At 37.1% G+C, this 17,807-nt stretch overlaps 3 protein-coding genes across 6 annotated transcripts; 1 reads left to right on the forward strand and 2 right to left on the reverse strand.

Annotated features, from left to right (window-relative positions):
• Positions 1-387: 387 nt before the first annotated feature.
• Positions 388-1,863, forward strand: LOC121973045 (probable WRKY transcription factor 25). The gene is made up of 3 exons (XM_042524643.1): positions 388-696; positions 790-900; positions 996-1,863. The coding sequence occupies exons 1-3, from the start codon at positions 404-406 to the stop codon at positions 1,747-1,749; spliced, it is 1,158 nt and encodes a 385-aa protein (XP_042380577.1). The 5' UTR covers positions 388-403; the 3' UTR covers positions 1,750-1,863.
• Positions 1,864-2,567: 704 nt separating this feature from the next.
• LOC121969214 (glycerol-3-phosphate dehydrogenase [NAD(+)] 2, chloroplastic-like) lies at positions 2,568-8,017 on the reverse strand. 2 transcript variants are annotated; one of them, XM_042519176.1, is made up of 9 exons: positions 7,594-8,015; positions 7,370-7,506; positions 6,530-6,635; positions 6,085-6,286; positions 5,765-5,852; positions 4,507-4,654; positions 3,888-4,037; positions 3,652-3,801; positions 2,568-3,023 (listed from the first exon to the last, which is right to left on the reverse strand). In XM_042519176.1, exons 1-9 carry the CDS (start codon positions 7,930-7,932, stop codon positions 3,009-3,011), a joined length of 1,335 nt encoding a protein of 444 aa, XP_042375110.1. In that variant the 5' UTR covers positions 7,933-8,015; the 3' UTR covers positions 2,568-3,008. The 2 variants fall into 2 exon arrangements, with proteins under 2 accessions (XP_042375110.1, XP_042375112.1); XM_042519178.1 differs by lacking the exon at positions 6,085-6,286 and having other exon boundaries at positions 5,765-5,925; positions 7,594-8,017.
• An 884-nt stretch (positions 8,018-8,901) lies between these two features.
• LOC121969215 (protein FATTY ACID EXPORT 3, chloroplastic-like) lies at positions 8,902-15,492 on the reverse strand. 3 transcript variants are annotated; one of them, XM_042519180.1, is made up of 7 exons: positions 15,137-15,492; positions 14,271-14,658; positions 13,746-13,913; positions 10,488-10,534; positions 10,320-10,357; positions 9,296-9,407; positions 8,902-9,205 (listed from the first exon to the last, which is right to left on the reverse strand). In XM_042519180.1, the coding sequence occupies exons 1-6, from the start codon at positions 15,371-15,373 to the stop codon at positions 9,311-9,313; spliced, it is 975 nt and encodes a 324-aa protein (XP_042375114.1). In that variant the 5' UTR covers positions 15,374-15,492; the 3' UTR covers positions 8,902-9,205; positions 9,296-9,310. The 3 variants fall into 3 exon arrangements, with proteins under 3 accessions (XP_042375114.1, XP_042375113.1, XP_042375115.1); XM_042519179.1 differs by having other exon boundaries at positions 14,271-14,661; positions 15,137-15,491; XM_042519181.1 differs by lacking the exon at positions 13,746-13,913 and having other exon boundaries at positions 14,271-14,661; positions 15,137-15,491.
• Between the last annotated feature and the right edge of the window lie 2,315 nt (positions 15,493-17,807).

Genomic DNA, 17,807 nt, shown 5'->3' on the forward strand with positions numbered 1-17,807 from the left:
ACCTATCCCAAGGCTAGCACGGAGGAGGTAAATCACAGACGGCTATTAGTTTTTGGAATAGTGACTAGCACATAAGAGAGGTATTTACCTGACTTTATTGAGATTCGAATCTCAGACTTCATTATAATAATATTTTATGCGTTAACCACTAGACCCATCCGAGGGGATGGATTCCACCTATGCTACTATGGGACATGTGAAGTGCGGGTGTTTTAAAGTTTTCTAAAACGAAAGATCGGCTGACGCCAACAATTGACGACTTAGAATGACATCATATTCATCAACGAAACCTTATCCCCTACCCACGTGCTCATTCACACCCCTAAGTCTAACTCCGGGCTTTAAGTATCGATCAAAAATAATTAAAGCTAGCAGAGGTGGCCGATCGATCGATCGATCGACCATGCAGTTCGGCAAACCACAAGCTCATGCCGCCGATCCCCCGTCGCTGGCGCCGGAGGATTCATGGCGATGCGGGCATCGCGTGGCGATCCGAGACATCAACCGAGCCCATGATCTGATGACCCAGCTGCAGGCTGTGTTACTTCAGTTCCCCGTCGGCTCCACCTGGTCGCAATTGGGCGGCGACATCATCAAGGACATACTGAAGCTCACCGCGTCGGCCCTCTCCGCCCTTCAATCCAGCGAGGGGATCGCCGGCGAGAAGAGGACTACTACTTGGGGAAGAAAGAAAAGGCAATTTAATTTAATTAATTAGTTTATAAATTTGATTATTTTATATATTTGGAATTGGCCGAATTGACAACTAATTAGCTAGATCAATAGCAGGAGGAGGGTGGAGGAGGAGAAATGGGCAGTCGTGACGACGGTGCCGTACGAGGATGGTCGCCAGTGGCGCAAGTACGGACAGAAGGCCATCAACAATACTGAGCATCCGAGGTAATTAATTATTATAATTAGAATTAGACTCTCACTAGTTAATCTCTAGATCTTCTTAATTAATTAATTAATTAATTAATTAATCATCTATGCAGGAGCTACTTCAGATGCACATACAAAGAGGAGCAAGGCTGCGAGGCCAAGAAGACGGTGCAGCAAGAGGACGGCCATGCGGATCCACCAAAGTTTACCGTGGAATACACCGCTCGCCATACCTGCAAATTATCCGAGTCGACAACAGGTCTCCCTTTTCAAAAGCTCTCTTGGCCGCTGCCGACCTCTGATCGCCTGATCACGTCCTCTTCGTCATCGTCTTCTCCATCGCTTGTAGCTGCTAGTACCGATGCTAAAGTCGACGATCAGAGCTATGAGAATGTCTTCTTCAATGGGGATCTTGATATGTCGCGGGCGAGGGCGGATCCCCCTTCACAATTACAGCTGAATCGCAACTGCAATCCGGCCGTATTTGATTGTGATCCCTCCCCAGATTCACATTCTCATTCGAATTATAGTTTGGGTTGGGACAGACGACCAAAAGTCGCTCGGAGGCCGCCCCTCGCTTGGCTCCCGACAGCCTGGACATCCGCCCACCTCCAACAACCTCCGACTATTTGTCCCAACTCAAACTATAATCTGAATGAGAATCCGAACCCAAGAAGAGATCATAGTCAATTACAGTCAGATTCCATCCATGATCCGACCGTAATTACGAAAGGAATCAAAAGAGGAGTATGGAAAAGTGAATCAAAGGATCCGCTCTCGCCATGTGTGTGCACACAGGTGCATGATGAAATGCTTGACGATTGGGATTGGGATTGGGAGTTGGACATGTTGTTTGGAGATGAATGATTTCCATGAATGGTATAACTAATGCAATTTATAAATAAAGATGATGAATGCATGCGTAGATGTAATGTATGTGCGGTAATATTAGAAGCACAAAGTGGCTGCTTTTTTTGTTTACTTTTGGACCGTAAGATAATTTTTGAATCAGTTTTATTTACTCTGTTAAATTAAAATTTTTATTTACACTCAGCTTGCTTTAATATATTTTATCAAAAGTATTTTTGTAATATCTCTTTACTAGTTTTGATAAGTTTAAATAATGGTTATTTTTTTAAACAAAACTTTAAATTTATTTACAAAAATAGTTCTAAGTATATTATTATTATTATTAGACATTGTTCACAGTCTCTAAATTATATATATATAAAAATAAATTATATGACCTTATAGCTGACCCTAAGCTAGTTATGACCACGGAGTAACCACGAGAACGAAGACTCAGTAGAGAACGAAGACTTATGAAGACTTAGCTTAGCAGGCCCACTGAGTAACTAAGTGAATGGGGCGTGCAGAACTAGGTAGCTAGCGCTAGCTATTAAGAACGCCAACTAACTATCCTGAAGGTTAATTTGGCCAGAGAGGTGCTAGCTAAATGGGTAGATAATATCATGTTTTATTCCGCTGCATTTATCATGCTTTAAACAAATGTGAAACCATAAATACTATGGACCCCTCTCTAACAGAATGATCCCACGCAATTCCGATGGCCAGAGATAAGGATTGTTCAGATCCCCACGTCATGACCGTTTAGCAAAAGCTAATGCATAAAATTATTTATAAATTATTAAAATAAAATATATAAAGACAAAGATGAACTAATATTTTCCACCAAAAAAAATGCATTTCTTTCTTCAGATACATCATGGGTGTAATTAGTCAAGAAAAATATTACATTTCAGATCAAACAGCACTTATAGTAGAAAAAGATAATTTTCCCTGACATTAACTGGTATCACGTACATATTTCTCTCGATAGAATATTCCCATAGATTAAAGTGCAAAAATTTAGAAAGTAGAATCTCTCCTAGGAAAAACATTTTGGTACACGAAGTTCAGTAGAACATCTCAGAATCTCAACAATATTATGGTCCTCATGAAGCATGGTGCGAGCCGTACTTCAAAGATTTAAATGTAATCTGGGCAAGGTCAAGTATGGCTGCTGCTCCGAGTATGGTAATTACCACTGACAAATCATACCATGAATGCAGAATCACATCATATTCAGCCTTACATGTTCTATCAACCTCGAGTACAATAGCTTCTCAAACTTCTTCGACCTACAATAGAATTATCAATGTAAAGCAGCCAATAAATTCAATAAAGAATAACTTATCAGTTAAGTTCTGAACCTCATTTCAGACACTATCTCATTGCATTTTCATATGACATAAGATACCCAAAGATTCTTAGTAGTGAACTATTATGGCATTCTCATCTACCTCCAAGTGAAGATTAAATGCTAAAGATTGACCTTTCATTTATCAATTCGACCCCAAAAAATTTTCACACTAAAACCATGATAACATTGGAACCCCTTCCTAAGGGAAGTCACACAATATTTAATGTCCTCTTCTAGTATCACATAAAACCTTAACTCTTAGACATGTCTTTGCGCAAGATAATTGAAAAGGAGGTATCTATTGCTTTCCATATAAACATAAAACCATAATTCTTAGATTTGAAATTTTGCAAGATAATTCAAAAGAAGGCATCTATTACTTTCATAAAGAACCCAAATATTTACGTTTTCCCAATTAATTGAACAAGTAAACAGAATCCAAGCGTTGTATGTGATGGCATGCAAATGGATTTCAGGTTCGAGGGTATTTCTCCATCTACTAGTCCAGTTCACCCATATCAGCTATCACTGTGTGACAAACAATGAATCACAGTAACTATTCAAACCTGTGGTAAGCTCATCAACTCAAGAACAGCTTTTCTGGGAGTCAATTCATTGTCAATAATGCGAGCAACTGCAGTTAGAACTGGCATTTTTACATGGTACTTCTCAGCCAATGCAATGACTGCCCCAGCTGTGGATACACCTTCAGCAACCTACAGAGTGAAAGGAAACTGATAGTCAAGTTGATAGTAGATTTTGCTTCCATCTATTGTTAAAGATAAAGAGAGATATCTGAAACCTGATTCATTGAACCCAGTATGTCATCAAGCTTCTCTCCTGATCCAAGCCGCACTCCAACAGTTCGATTTCTTGAAAGATTAACAAAACATGTAAGCATAATGTCACCAGACCCTGATAGTCCAGTAAGTGTTGTTGGCTTTGCTCCCATCTTCAAGATAAAACAAAAAATTACCATCTCTTAGAAATAAAATGCTGCAGTGAATAGATGCAATAGAAGACAGTCCGGTGCACGAAGTTTCTGCCAATACGGGCCCCAAGGAAGGGTCTATTATACGTAGTCTAACCCTGCTTTGGCTATTTATAAGACTTAAACCCGTGACCTCTTAGATGGACAGTCTATCCTTTTCAAATATTAAAAGCAGTAAAAAGAATGGAAAAAAAAACATACTTGACAGTATGGTAACATGGATCTACAGCAATAAAAAAAAAAATCATTCAAAGTGTTCATAACTGATAACAAACCATAGGTATTTAAAAAAAAAACTGAAAGTTTATGTATTGATTGCTTCTTTAATCAGAAAAGGAGAATAAGGCAATAATTTATATGAACTGCTATATGTAGAACTACTGGCAGTTGGCACTAGGCATGTAATTGACATAATAGATTTTGATCCAACCTTTGTAGCCAACCATCTTATCTCAGAACATCCCTGCGCCACAAGAGCAGCCATACAATTATTTCCAAGATTCATTCCCTCCACAATCCCTGATGCTATGGCAAGCACATTTTTCAGTGCACCTGCAATTTCCACTCCTGTAACATCCCTGAAGTATCACAAGTCATAAATTGAAAAATAAAGATTCACAAAGCTAACTATATGAGTACAAATCCAAATTAGTAATAAGACATTTATTTATTCCACAACTAAATTAAACAATTCCAAAAAACAAAGAGAACAATGGAAAATAGGAGCATGTTTGGCCTGTCACTCATGTTAGGTAAATACCAACATTTCATATTCTGGAGAGAATAATAGTCAAATCATCCACCAAGAAGATGGTACAAATGTAACTGTAGTGTAATTCTTTGCATTGATCATAAGAGAGTTTTAAGCATTTCTATTTATTAGTAGAAAAAGAAATCACCATAAAATACATTAATCAAACTTCAAAATCATGGAATTGTCACTAGGCAATATTGTAGGTTGCTAAGAACATAAAACCATAACTGGCCCCAAAATGGCATGTTGGAGAATTCACCTTCATGATGTATCAACAATCACAGACCATTCTTAGACTAACAAGTGCAAACCTTTGGAAGAATAAGATAAAGCTTTCTATTATACTCAGAAGTAAGTTTCGCTGTATAGTCACTGAATGTTAAGAAATTTTCCTATCACTGAATGCCTGACACTCAGTTCTTCAATTTTCTTTCATAAAATATTTACTATTTGTGTGCCACAAACCTTTCATAAGTTCAAGTTCTACTGGGTTGACTTTGGTGGACGATAAAGTAGCCCACTCTCACCAAGTAAGCCAAATCATTGCCTAAAATTGTAACCACACAATCTTGTTTAATTTTGATATCCATCTTGATCAGAGATATTTTTTTTCCCTTTTGGGAGAAAGGCCCAAAGCCTGTTGAGATTTTAAATACGGGATGTATGTACAAGATGTGGGGGTCTGGGGAGTATGAGAGCTTACACAGGGAGTAAACAAAGACATGTATGCTGATTTTTCAGCATACAAACCATAGTTTCCATATTAACTATTGAAAGACTACTTGTATTGTCTCTGCTACCACTAAAACATGGATTAAAAACCATGTGGGGCATATCTAGAAAATTATTATTCTTCTGATGACCCTGGATGAACCAGCATGTATGAGTTTTAAAAATAAGAAATAAATAACAGAAAATTGAAAATCTTCTTTACCTCGAGGAGCTAATCCTCAGGTTTGGGGAAGCTAATAATTGCTGAGCTGCCCTTGCCAACTTTTTGTCTTTTGATGCAGCCACCATTGCTGCAACCCCAAAGGTCATTAGAAAACTCTTAGCTTCTGGAATGAAAATAATGCAGACATGGGAGTCTAGCATCTGTAGATTTTGAATATTATTAATAAGAGAAAAATCATGTTAACATGTGAGCATGACATAACCTAGTTTTAGTCAAATGAATGGGGCAATATATATCAACATCATCATGCTAGCTACAGAATAAACATAGTAATTACCCATTTATGGCACAAAGCATACCTGTTGGCATCTTGCCCATCAACTCTATTGCAAAAGAAGGCCCAGATAACACAACAAATGGTTGACGAGGGTTTCTTAATGCACATGGAATGATTTGAGACATTGTTCTAAGAGTATTCAGTTCCAACCCTTTACTAAGAGATATAAATGGCAAGTTTGGGTCAACATGTTGTGAAATGCCTTGAAGAAAGGATGAACTAAACTGCAAAAAAAGACCAGGTAGCAAGAGTGAAACTTATTAAGATCTTCAACAGAAATCTGTTAGGAAGCTATATTAGTCCAAAATATTTTTATGTTCAAGTCAAGAAAAAGCCAAAGGAAGAATTTGTAAAGTAAAACTTATAAAGATCTTCAACAGAAATCTGTTAGGAAGCCATATTAGTTTAAAATAATTTTATGCTCGAATCAAGAAAAACGGTCAAAGAATTTGTAGGCTTGTAGCTACCTGCACAGGAACAGCATGTAGGCAAAAATCAGCTCCTAATAAAGCATCCTTGGCACTGGTTGTGGCCATAATATTTTCTGGCAGTTTGTGTTCAGGAAAATATTTGCTGCAGCAAAAAAGATTAAATGATGGAGATTTAACAAATAAAGGTGTCTTTCTTCCAACTAATTAGTTTAAAAGTCAATATTAAATCTTCTCAAATTATTCTTTTCCATTGTCAAGTACTTTCCACAAATCACATAACTTAGGTTAGTAAAATGTTATCTAATAGCTCTTTTCCAAACTTCCAGTTCCTTTATATTAAAGTCAAGTTTGTTGGAACTTAGAAGCTAGATAAGAGCTTGGGTCACTCTATGTTTAAAAATGAATATATTCCAGTACTTAGTGCCCCGGAGCCCTCATTAATAAACCTACAAAATCCCTCAAATTGGATCTAACTAGATCCTGGTATTGTGGGCATTCCATCATTCCATAACACCTTAATTATAAGTTCCCCCTTTATGGAAAATCAATTGTCGGCCATTAGAAAAAAGTTTGTTGAAAGGATCTTTCCTCAGTAGCAATTGTAATGCAAGCTTGTTTTAAGTTGGTTACTACATACTCTGGATCGTGCAAATTTTTTTTTTTAAAAAAAAACAGTTTTGACTACTTATCCAACATGTCTTATCGATATATCAACCAACTTCAATGCAGAATGAATCAACTTATTGAGAACAAGAATATTGACCATAGACGTTATGAGGATTTTCAATGCACAAACTAATTAAGATTAGAAACGTCTCAGGAAAATGGTTATTAGAAAAAAAATTGTAAAGCTGGTTGATCCAGCTGACGCCTTACAAATTGAAGTGCGTCTCATTAATAGCTCGACAGACATCACTATCTCTAAGAAGCATCGAGACTTCCATCCCGGCCTTCCTGCTCGCAACATGTGCCGCCATTGCTGTCCCAAATGACCCCCCTCCAAGAACAGCCACCTAATCTCCCAAATCAATCACCGAAAAAGCAGGGAGGGAAGAAATTAAAAACAAAAAAAAATCAATACGAGTCCAAATGCTCAATACCTTCTTGGTCCTCTCAAGGACGTCGGTCTTAGCTTTCGACCGCCAGGATCGGGACCAGCGGACCAGCTTCTCCCACGCAATCCTGACAGCCCTCCGACGGTCTTTGCCACCCTCGAGCCTAGTGCTTAAGCTAGTGTTATCGATTTCTTCGGAGGGCTCTGGGTCTAGGGTTCCTGCAGCACAGGAGCAAGGAGGGACGCAGGGGGAGGAGGCGGGAAGGAGCGAGGGGTTGCGGTAGAGCCGCAGATTCCTCTCCGGAAGGGAGAAGGATCGGCGAGCCGAGGGGAGAGGCAGCAGCGGAGAGAGAAGCGAAGGGTCGGCGATGAAGACCCCGGCCATTGATTTGATGGGCGGGCGTCGTGTCGCGCAACGACGACGGAGTTTTATCCGTTCCCGCGCGGAGAAGCCCCTTCAAGGTTTTGTCTACTGATCCTCTTGTAGCATCCACATAGGCCACGTGGTCGTATCCGGCGGCGAATTAAGTGACCGTACGTATGAGGCCCATTGGGCTCGACATTTATGATAAATTTATAAATCTATCATAAATTTTTAAAATTAATAAATCTATCATAAATTTTTTAAATTATTAAATCTATCATAAAATTTTAAAATTATTAAATCCATCATAAATTTTTAAAATTAATAAATCGACCAAATTTATCGTGTTATTATTTTATGTCAAATTATAATTAATTGTTAACCTGTCAGCGAGCATCTACATCAGATACCCTATTCAAAGATTTTACCTTAAATTTTAGATAGGGTAGCTAAAAAATCTTTGCATCAGCTTCCCTATCCATTCCCTAAATTATACATTTATGAATAGTACTTCTCTAAATTTAGGAAATGGATTCCATTCCCTAAACATTATAGAGGAGAGAGAAGAAATAGGGAAGCTGATATATGATGTTTTAAAAAGTGGATATCCAAATTTAATAAAGTAACTTTTTTACCCTAAATTATGTATTTTAGATAAGGATGCTGGTGTGGATGCTCTCACCATAATTTATGCCTCAATCAATTATATCATTTTGTTAGGAGTACATTTGGAATAAATATTCAAAAATAATAACATAATTAATTAGAAGGGTGGCATAGACTATGAAGCAAATCAATTAATGACATGCCAAAATATTGATAAAATTAATTCATCAAAATATAAAAAAAATCTTAATGTAATAATTTATATCTTTATTATAAAGTAATTGAGTTGAACCAAAACCAAACAAAGGTCATTTTATTACTAAAAGACAGAAATTAAATACATGTATTCTCTTGTCACATTCATTAATAAAAAATTACTAGCTCTATCCAAACATTAATCTCTATTTCAAACTATATTAATTTTGCACATATGTATTTGTGAAGTCAATACTTCAAACTAAGCAAATTGTGACATTTTTTACAGTACTCAGGTGAATAGCAACCATGACTGGCGTCTAATCACCATTTGCGATCCTTTTATTAGCTAGACGCTTAAACTTACATGCTAAAGTGAAAGAAAAAACATACACAAACATTCCTGGATGTCAAAATTTCAGAAGCTTCCAAAGCATATCCTTGGAACTCAGCCTGATCTCTTTCAGTATTGTCTCCGCTTATTCAATGTATCCTTCATCAAAGCTCATACGTTAGGATTTTCAAAGCATTTGATCATATCAACCAATCTATGTTTAGTATCTAAACATGTAGGAAGGTTTACCTAACCAGGCGTCCACTATGGCTGCTGATTCTCTGAGCTCTGCTCCAGGTCATCACCCTCGTTGAAATGATCTATTGCGATTCTATAAGCATAGAAACCCAGCATTGCACCGCTGTTCAACAAAGCAAGGTGGTTAGTGCCAAAGGTATTATCATGAAGCAGAATAGAGTGTTTTTGTTATTACAATATGTTGTAGAAAAAAGAAGTTTTATAAATACACGCGGTAAAACTGAAATGAAAAAAATGCTAGAAAATTTCTAAGATCTGAAATCATGTGCCAGACCTGGAAATTGCATGTCAGCCATCCTCTAGAGTGGATAGTGATTACTGATTAGTGCTATCTAAAACCATGCTAGCAACCACTAGGAAATCAATTGGCATCAATATCTAATATGACCACTGAAATGGACCAAGGACACATGACACATGTAGGTTGTATTAGGAGTTCTACTTGTGAGTTGTTCCAAGTATATAAAGACTGAAACCATAAAGGTCTCAGAACGCAAATGTAAAAATAAGAATATTTTCCCTTAGGAGAACCTGACTAGGGAACTATAGTTTCAACAGAAAATAGTTCAGTCTGGTTGTCTGGGGTATATATATCCAATAGCTTGCCCAATCAGGAATAGATGGTGCATCTATATTCTAACCAGGTCTTTGATGGTTAAGTCATGATTTTACAACGACTGATTCCCATACCCCACTCTTCTCTCATTCACATTTCCAGAACCTGTGCATGGATTGCTACAATTCAATCTAACAGGTAATAAACTATTGTCAGAACTCAAGAATCAGGAGCTCACAAACGTGAAGACATAGGATAAAGTCATCTTGTCCAAGACATCTGTAAGAGATAGTAATGACCATTTGAAATAGTGGATCTACCTAAAATAGTTTGCAGCATTAATATCACCAGATTAGTTATCTGGTAAGTGGTAATCGCTTTTTGAATCAGAAGTTGAATTTCATTCACTGAAAACATAATGACATAAAATAGAAGTATGTTAATTTAGGACATGCTAACCTGATAGCAAGCATCAAGAGGTTTAGAAATAATCCCCTCTGCATAGTAATAAATAAACCAACAAAACCAAGTGAATTTTTTTTATTATTCTCATAGGAACATAAAATTAGTAAGCATTCTAACTTGTCAGCACACCGTTGAATTCTGGGAAACCAAACAAACCTATACCTGAGAACACAACATCCACTGCCTGAAGAAAATAATAGCTGAAATTGCTGCACCAGTGCAGAGATAGTTAGAACATGTGAATAAAGATACAGAGAAAGTAATTAGGAATATAACTAAACCACATTTGAAATTATTAAATTGTCTAACTATTAAATTAGAAAAAGTTTATTATAGTTTTTTTGAGTGAACTATGTTGTATTTTTACAAAGAAAATAGCCACAGTGTGGTCTTGTAAGTCTATAAAAGGGTAGGGTCCCATATATATTGGATGCATCATTCAATTAATGATATTTTCCTTTTGTTTGAATTCTTTTGTGATATGATATTTCATAATGCATCAATTGGTATCATAGCTGAATTTTATATTTCTGACTATCCCCTAATCGAGAAGGTAGTGTTCCAAGTAGAGGAAGTAAATCCTTGCACTTTTAAAAAAATTCTACAAATCAAATATACAGATATTCAAATTGAAGGAAAATATAACTGAATGAAAATGTTTTAAGATAAGAACCAATTTTAAAATTTAAAGATAATATTTAATACCTCTCTACTCTATCAAACCTAAATTAACCTTTAATTGAACAACAAAATTCAGCCTTTGAAGAATCATATAAATTATTTTAGAAAAGTACTCTATTGACTTGAAGCTAGAAGATCTCTAATGATTTGATTTTAAAGGACTCCTCTGTTATGTTGACCATAGAAAAATCTCTATATGACTGAGCCTTAAAAGTGACTCATTAGGTAAGCCCTTAATGTTGTAACCTTAGAAAAACCTCTTGTTAAGATCAAAAAAGTAGATGGATGATCAACTTAACTCCAAATAGAAGCAAATTCTAGTCGACATGCTATTGAGATAAAAAATTGTATCTCACCAAGTAATCCTATCCTTAAGTACCCTAAGTAAACTGCAATACTCAACTCCAAAAGAATCCCTTGATAAATTGCCCCTTCAGCGAGCACCCAACATGATCGCAATCATATAACTAGTTGAATTCTTACTGCATTTAGTGGCCCATATCCCAAGACCGACCTATACCCCAAGATTGATAATCCTTAGTATTGCATTAAAACCCTCTGATGATCCTTTTTTCACACTTCTCAAGAATGCTCTAATAATTTTTTACTTAAGCTCCTAAAGATCATCTGACAGTATTTCTCATGAGCCTTCCAAAAAGCATTCTAATGATTTTTGATTTAAACCTTCTAAAAGAGTCCCTTATCAATCCTTTACCTGAGCCTCCTAAAAAGGTCACTCAGCTATTGTTAACTTGAGTCTTCCGTAAAGCTATTTGATAATTCAGTGATTCATCACATTTATGAAAAAGTTCATATGCTACTAACCATGATCCAAACCTACAATTGCCACTACCTTGAGAACTTAAAAGAGCCAACTAAATTAAAAGTACAAAAGAACAAGATAGGAATAATAATTGCTGAAATTGTTTATAATAACTCTAGTGGAATCTACAAGTATGTGTTCGTTTTAGTAATTTTTTTTAATTTAAAGCTCATTAGCATATTGATTTGGTTATTTTGTCTACTTCTATCCACCACACCAGGAGTCTTATTATGTGTATGAAGATATGTGCCCCCGGGGCTATGGTGCAGCAGCAGGGCATTCAGGTTGTCACCCAGGCACCCACGGTTCGAGTTCCAACTATGGCGAATTTGCAGGAATTTTTCCTCCAAATGGGGCACGTAACTAAAGGATGCTGGGCTCCTAGGCTACCTGCTGCGAGCGCTTCCCGATTTATCCTGATGGCCGGTGGGAAACTTCTGTGGGGTCGGGCCGGTCACCCCAGGCTCGACGTTACCTAGCCTGGTTAATCATTTTTTTATTATTATTATGTGTATGAGAGCGAACTAGGTGAAAAATTGAGTTTAGTTTTGATTATCATAAAGAAAATATGTTATACTCAAAAACAACAATAGAGCATATTTATGTATTCATTAGCCTTAGAAATCCCATAAAGGGCCCTACAAAAGCATTTACATTAATTCTCCTGTGAGAAAAATTAAACCTAATGCATGTTTATTTCACTTATTATTTTAATTTTCAAATTAGGAATTATGCTAAATTACTAGAAGATATTCAAGCTTACATTTTTGTGTGTTATTACAAGAGAGTCATACAGTCTTTTCACCTCTAGGTCAAACGCAGTATTTCCTTCCTCATAGAAAAGTGTAAATAAAAATAATAGAATAAAGTCTTAATTTCACAAAAATCAAAATAAAAAATAAATTACATTGATTCCCCGCTCATTAAGGGATGCATTGGTGTCCATCATTGGAATCCCACAAGCCTATATTTGAAATTAATTATTTGTTGAATTAGCATAATGCTAATTAAAATACGTGTTAATGTTTTGCATTGTGCCAATGTATTTTGTTTTTGTTACCACCTTTAGTAACTCTTTTGAACCTAAATCCAAGTAAAATCCAGTAATATGTGACCAAAATGATAGTTTATAGTAGCAATGCTAAACACACTGGCTAATTGGAATGTTTGAATTGTTAGTTTTTTGGAATTACTTCCGAACATGCATACAGAGATAAACAGTAGAATTTGAGCTTTTAACCCAACTAAGAGCAAAGGCATGAAATTTTGGCAATCAGTAAGATGTTAGATGGATGAACAAAATATCCCTAAAAGTTGAAATTTTCTATGATATTTAATTCCTTACTAGAAACTTCATGAAGAAATTGTTCACATAGTTTGGTAATTAAAGATTTCACTAATAGATCAGATGGCTGGGTGGTTTAAAAACAGCAAACTGAAAAAATTAAAAGAGACAAGAACATTATGGTGTGTATTGTGATTATTGAGAGTAGATAATACAATGTATGATCAACCAGATGGAGCTACAATAGGGGACAAAATAAAAAAATACTACAATTTGTGAATATTTGAAAAAGGGGATTCATACATACAAGTTATTTAGAAGATATTTAATCAATTATAGAATTAAAACTTCAGAAGATCTTCTCTCCTCTTACCAATACAGAAACACAAGATGTTTTGTTTGACTGAGTGGTCTAGACTCTTGAATTGAAGTCTTCATCATGCGAGAAGACATAGGAGAGCTCTAGGAAGACCAAGTTCATAAAAACTAGAAACTGTCAAGACTTTGGTTTAAATGTGATTCATGGTGGAAGGAACTTTTCAACCTCAAGCACTGACTAATGGGTCAAAAGAAAACATAAATAATAAACACGACTTCACAGACATAGGCAATAAAATAAAAAAAGGCTGACCAGTTTGCCCGACCAAAAGAAGAGGGGTTTCATTTCCATTCTTCCATGCCCTCAAGCTTGACACACTCAGAGCCAAAATTGAAGTGCCAAGAATAAAGCCAAACCGTATGGCAGGAATGCTTCCAGAAAGCATAAAATGTAGGAAACCGCCAACAGCAAGAAAGCACCCTGCATAGAAATTTTTCTTTTTTGAAAAGAAATATGAAACCTAGCAAAGGTGGTTGTGTAAGAAGGCATAACTAAAGGGCAGTCCGGTGCACGAAGCTCCCGCCATACGGGGTCCCAGGAAAGGAATTCATTGTATGCAGCCTTACCTTGCTTTTTGCAAGAGACTATTTCCAAGATTCAAACCCGTGACCTTTAGGTCACAAAGGAACAACTTTACTGTTGCGCCAAGACTCCCCTTTGTAAGAAGGCATAACTAATTGATAAAATCATAACAAACTATGAGATTCAAACTAAATGAGCAGACATAAGAACATCTTGAAGCCAATTCCAGATAGGAATATTATTCTTACTCCATACCATAGGGAATTCCAAGATAGAAATCTCTGGCTGAAGAAATATTGCTCAATTCCTCCACTGAAGCATAAACTTCCAATATTTCCCTAACTGGATCAGGATAGTTCTTTGCTGCTGCAGATAGATACTCCTGTCCTTCTTTTGAGATTTCCAGGGCTAATACACTTAGATCCGTTTGTACTTTATCAGCTTGAATTTTGAGATTCTCGGCTGTATCCATCAACATTTCTATAGCTTTCGTCGAGTAAACCTGATATGCCTCTTCCGATACAGATTTGACATTTAAGGATTCTGCCTTCAAGCGTTCAAGTGCCTCCTTCCATGCTTCTTGTGATCCTCCAGCGTTTAAGTTTGCATGATCATTATCCTTCTCCATTTCAATATCTGAATTCTTCTACATTAGAGTTAAGACATACTTTAGCATCTTCTTATGCGTTACAAAATTAATCTCACCAAGACCAGTAAATATAAATTAATATCAGTGAAAGTATGGATGGCATTTTTTTTCATATTTGAGTTGTTAACGAAAGATATCTACATTTGGCAGCTTAAACGTTAAAGTTCTAGCAAATATCTTTCTCCCATTTTAAGCCCGTCAGTATTCTCGACCATCGGAATTAAACTATAGACGATGAGTTTACCCTTAAGTAAAACTGCAACAAAATTTTTTTTAAAAAAAAATCCTAAATGCCCCAGGAAATGTCAACACAAAACTCTTCTTTTTTCCGCGACGTGGAAAAAACAGAACCGTTGCTGTGACCGATTCAGCACAAAAAGGAAACCGTTAAGACACTAAAAACATGGAGCGATTAGTAATAGAGACAAAATGAGAGAGATGTGAAGAACAAAGATGTCGTAGTTCAGCTCACCGAATCCTCGCGAGAAATCGCGAGAGCGACAAACTTTTTTGGCCGCCTTTTTTCTGGAACCAGAAGAGATCCCAGAACCCTTCTGTTCAGCAGGGAGCAAGCGGGATCCAAGCCGCGGGGGACGGCGACCAAAGGAAAGGATTCCGCGGAAGAAGGCAAAGCGGCGGCGACTCGATTGCCATAGAGATTATGGTTAGCGTTCCGGAGGAGAATCGATCCATGGAGAGAGGCAGCCATTGGAGACTGCCTGGCGGCGGAGAGGGGGTGGTGGAAGGACGAGGTGTACTAATTGGAGACTGCCTGGCGGAGGAAGTCGGAAGCGAGTGAGAAACACCGGAGAGAACAAGACAGAAGAATATAAAGCGAGAGGGGAAGGACGAGGTGTACTAATTGGGCCCCTTTATTCTCCCCTCTCAACGGCGGAGGAGGTCTTTTGTGGGCCGCACGGGGCCACATCAATAATTTTATTTTTAAAAAAACAAATGAAGGAGCCCTCCCCTGTTTAGGGAGAGCTCCCAACTTTTATTTGCCCATGTCATCCATGATTAGCTCTTTGGGAGCTGAAGAGTACCTTAAAAAAAAAATAAAATAAAAAAAAATAAAAAAATAAAAAAAAAGTCAGATGCTCTATCCTGAAATATTTTTTCTCTATATCTTTTTATCAATTGGATAGATTAGATTATATTTCAAGGATACATCACGAGGATACTATACATATTTTAAGGATATCATGATCATCTAATCGATAAAGAAACATAGATTTGAGATAGAGAATTCGAACTAAAAAAAATAACATTGAATCTTTTGACGTACCTTTTTAACATTATGCAGTTCTATCTTCGACTCAAAAATTTTCTATTGACATTCTTAATGTGTTGTTTGAGGATATTTCATTAGTTGGTTTGAGGTCTCATGCTCGTAGAGATTTCATCCTTTATCTCATTTACTTATTTAGAGGTGATGTTAAAACACATAATAGGCCTTAAGGTCAAAGTCGAGTCTTATTAGTGTTTGTTTTGATTCTTTTATTATTTCTACCGCATATTAAAATTGATGCTGCTCACATACATCTGAAGTTTTTAAAAAATAATAATAAGAAGAACCGTCACATTAACACCTTAATAACGGCTCAACGTCGTATGGAGGAAGGTTCAACAAGAGTGCAAGTGGCAAATGCACGACGGGAGTGTATGCTTATGATTTGACCCTTATCTGATCTTAACAAAATACCAGTGTTTACTATCTGTCCCTGAGGGGCGCACACGCATCCGAATTGAAGCTTGTATTTGAGATGTATTCACCTCGTAAAAAAAATTGCAAAAAGAGAAGTTAATTGCATATTCATCTTTTTAAGTTTGTCATCTGATCATGCCCTAGTTGTGCAATCGATCTTAGTAAAGACTACCAAGCTTAGTTGATTAAGCTCAGCATGATTCAAATTTAAATTTCAATATTTGATCAATATATACAGCAATTGACTAAGATGTCAAATAGGTCAAGATTAACTGAATATTTGACGGTAAAAAGTGTTGTTCCAGCACAGATGTCTGTAACCGGTACTGCTGGTGCAGGTACCGAGTATGTAGTAACCAGCACAGATGTCTGTGGTGGTACCGAGTACGCAGTAGGCATGGCTAGAGAAGGTGCCGAGTACCCTGTAGGTACTACTGGCGGTACAGGCGAGGTAAGTACCTCTGAAGTCGGAACCGTCAGGATCTGACAGTCTAACGTGGTCACAATACCCTGAGGAGTCTATCCCTGACGGACAGGCTCAAACCTAACAGAACCAGTGGTACCTCTTCCGGCATATTCATCTTTTTAAGTTTGTCATCTGATCATGCCCTAGTTGTGCAATCGATCTTAGTAAAGACTGACCAAGCTTAGTTGATCAAGCTCAGCATGATTCAAATTTAAATTTCAATATTTGATCAATATATACAGCGATTGACTAAGATGTCAAATAGGTCAAGATTAACTGAATATTTGACAGTAAAAAGTGTTGTTCCCGGTATCTCCCGGAGTGCGCAAACTGATACTGATCGTCGAGGCTAGTGTTCAACACTATCTCCGTAAACGATATTGCTCCGCTACGGTGCTAACGGATAACAGCAATTCGTTCCCAAGATACAACGACGAACGTCTCGGAATCGTAGCACTCTGAATTCCGAGACCAACGAACCTTCTCGTAAGCTTTTTTGAGGGTTCTATTTATACCAAATGAAGAGGGTTCTATTTATACCAAATAAAGAGGTTGAATGCCTTTTTGGGTGTGAGGATGTGTTTTTTGGACTGGATCGATCTGGATTGTCCATTCTGAAGAGTTAACCCTTCACATATTCCACTTTAATCTCATCCATCATATCTGAAGAGTTGTGACCCTCAGATCTCGCCTATTGTCATCAGCCATCGGATCTGGATCTATTGATCCATTCGATCTGACGCTTCAGATCAAGTCTCATCCCAAGCAGCCAGATCGTGACTCTTCGCGATCCAATGCTCTAGATCGCATAACAAGCATCACACCTCTCTGATCAACGGTTGTCATCCGTTTGTCCAATCAACAGTCCAGTCATCTCTTCTTGCCCACGTGGATGCCACATAGGCATTGTCCACCTGCTCGCCCATAAGCAAAGAATGCACATCGAAAATTTCCGATGTGGGACTATTCTCC

The sequence above is a fragment of the Zingiber officinale genome, chromosome 4A, assembly GCF_018446385.1.
Source record: "Zingiber officinale cultivar Zhangliang chromosome 4A, Zo_v1.1, whole genome shotgun sequence".
Taxonomy (NCBI): Eukaryota; Viridiplantae; Streptophyta; class Magnoliopsida; order Zingiberales; family Zingiberaceae; genus Zingiber; species Zingiber officinale.

Bases quoted from the DNA above. Each gene is read 5' to 3' on its own strand.
- LOC121973045 (XM_042524643.1), top strand. From the start codon at position 404: ATGCAGTTCGGCAAACCACAAGCTCATGCCGCCGATCCCCCGTCGCTG. The intron at 697-789 runs GCAATTTAATTT...GATCAATAGCAG, and splicing joins ACTTGGGGAAGAAAGAAAAG to GAGGAGGGTGGAGGAGGAGA. The intron at 901-995 runs GTAATTAATTAT...TCATCTATGCAG, and splicing joins AACAATACTGAGCATCCGAG to GAGCTACTTCAGATGCACAT.
- LOC121969214 (XM_042519176.1), bottom strand. From the start codon at position 7,932: ATGGCCGGGGTCTTCATCGCCGACCCTTCGCTTCTCTCTCCGCTGCTG. The intron at 6,287-6,529 runs GTAGCTACAAGC...CTTTTTTTGCAG, and splicing joins TACATGCTGTTCCTGTGCAG to TTTAGTTCATCCTTTCTTCA. The intron at 3,802-3,887 runs GTTTCAGATATC...TTCACTCTGTAG, and splicing joins TACTGGGTTCAATGAATCAG to GTTGCTGAAGGTGTATCCAC.
- LOC121969215 (XM_042519179.1), bottom strand. From the start codon at position 15,373: ATGGCTGCCTCTCTCCATGGATCGATTCTCCTCCGGAACGCTAACCAT. The intron at 14,662-15,136 runs GTGAGCTGAACT...ACTCTAATGTAG, and splicing joins CGATTTCTCGCGAGGATTCG to AAGAATTCAGATATTGAAAT. The intron at 9,408-10,319 runs GTTAGCATGTCC...TTTGTTGAACAG, and splicing joins CTCTTGATGCTTGCTATCAG to CGGTGCAATGCTGGGTTTCT.